At 53.1% G+C, this 1,751-nt stretch overlaps 1 protein-coding gene across 1 annotated transcript; it reads left to right on the forward strand.

Moving 5' to 3' along the window:
• Nucleotides 1-42: 42 nt before the first annotated feature.
• LOC104162620 (40S ribosomal protein S27-like) lies at nt 43-470 on the forward strand (the record flags this gene model as incomplete). The annotated part of the gene is made up of 2 exons (XM_009701387.1): nt 43-153; nt 442-470. Coding segments are annotated over 2 exons (140 nt in total), but the record flags the coding sequence as incomplete, so codon positions are not given.
• Nucleotides 471-1,751: the final 1,281 nt, after the last annotated feature.

Below are 1,751 nucleotides of genomic sequence, written 5' to 3' on the forward strand. Positions count from 1 at the left end.
CCCACCGTTCCCCTCACCTCACAGCTCTCCCTTTCCCGGCAGGTTGTTACAAGATCACTACGGTATTTAGCCACGCTCAGACCGTCGTTTTGTGCGTGGGTTGCTCGACCGTGCTGTGCCAGCCCACGGGGGGCAAGGCGAGGCTGACAGAAGGTGGGTAGCAGCCCCGGTGGTTACGGTTTACAGCCACCTCCTCGGCGGGGCTCCCGGGGCGCCCTTTCAGGGCCTTTGAGGTAGCTTGTGGAGCTGTGGCTCTCTTGTGCTGGAAGATTAGAAAACCCACTCGGTTACAGGCACTTTCAGAACTGGGGTGGTGCTTCCCTCTTAAAACAAGACAAAAAATGCTGAATTTGGGCTGGTGAGACAAGGAAATCCCGGTACGGAAGGGATTTAAAGAGGCTGCGGTGTTTCTTGACTGCGTATTTTTTTCTCCTTTCTCAGGCTGCTCTTTCAGACGAAAGCAGCATTAAGCGAAGGGAGCGGGGATGGATGTGGCTGCTCGTCCAGAGGGCGAGAGCAGGAGCTGAAAACAAGACAAAAAATGCTGAATTTGGGCTGGTGAGACAAGGAAATCCCGGTACGGAAGGGATTTAAAGAGGCTGCGGTGTTTCTTGACTGCGTATTTTTTTCTCCTTTCTCAGGCTGCTCTTTCAGACGAAAGCAGCATTAAGCGAAGGGAGCGGGGATGGATGTGGCTGCTCGTCCAGAGGGCGAGAGCAGGAGCTGCCACCGCAGAGCTGCGTGTCCAGGCCAGCGCCTGAGCAGGTGTCCGCCGAAAGCCAACCGCAAATGTGACTTTCAGACTGTCCCTGTAGCCCCACCCGTCTTGCTGTCAATAAATTTTGGATAAAATACACACCAATTGGTTTGCTCTTAGTGCTCTGATTCTTCGCTGTGCGAGAAGGGTGGTTTGGCAGCAGGGTCTGAAGGTGGTTTTTGTCTCCCCCTTGGTAATTAAGTGACGGCAAGTCGAACCTTTGAGAGAAACGAAATGCGTTCTTTTATTCCTGTTGGGAACTTGCAGGAGGGTAGGAATATCCTGCAAGGAGGGAGGCTGCTCGGAATATCCGAGTATTCCTGGAAAATTACCTTCGACTAGCGCTATTGAGTCACAGGCGGAAGGTTTCCTTTCTTCTTGCCCCTTCCCTCTGGCTGAGGTTCAGATCAGCTCCCAACCGACGGGCCGATGGCTCCAGAGAAATGATCCAGTCTTTGGAACGACCCGAATTAGTTTTCCAAAGTTTGGAAATGGGAAAAGCAGACACGCTTTATTGGTTTCAAAGCCTACAAAGGGGAAAAGTCTGCGTTTCCGCCACCTGTAAATGTTGATTACTGAACTATAAATCTCTTCTCTCACTTACTGAGGAACGTAACGGCTGCTCAAACGGAAGACTCTGGTGAGAGCCCACGAGCTGTTGAAGAATTCCCGCTTTGCCGACTGGAATTGCGAAGGAAAAGGGTAAGCGCTGCCTGCAGGAGGCCGCCAGTTTGCGATCATTTCAAAGACAAAAATCTTCCCTAAAGTCCCTGTTAGCCATGGGATTAGATCCAAGGAAGAAATTTTTGATGCTGAGGCTAGCGAGACGCTGGCACGGGTTGCCCAGAGAGTGGTGGGTGCCCCGTTCCTAAAAATACTCAAGGTGAAGTTGGAGGGGGGCTCTGGGCCGCCCGGTCTGGTGGAAGATGTCCGGTCTCTGAGGCTGCGGACGGATGGGGAGGGGGCGCTGGGGGTGGGTGGCTCCAGGGACGTC

The sequence above is a fragment of the Cariama cristata genome, unplaced genomic scaffold (assembly GCF_000690535.1).
Source record: "Cariama cristata isolate BGI_N322 unplaced genomic scaffold, ASM69053v1 scaffold33865, whole genome shotgun sequence".
NCBI lineage: Eukaryota > Metazoa > Chordata > Aves > Cariamiformes > Cariamidae > Cariama > Cariama cristata.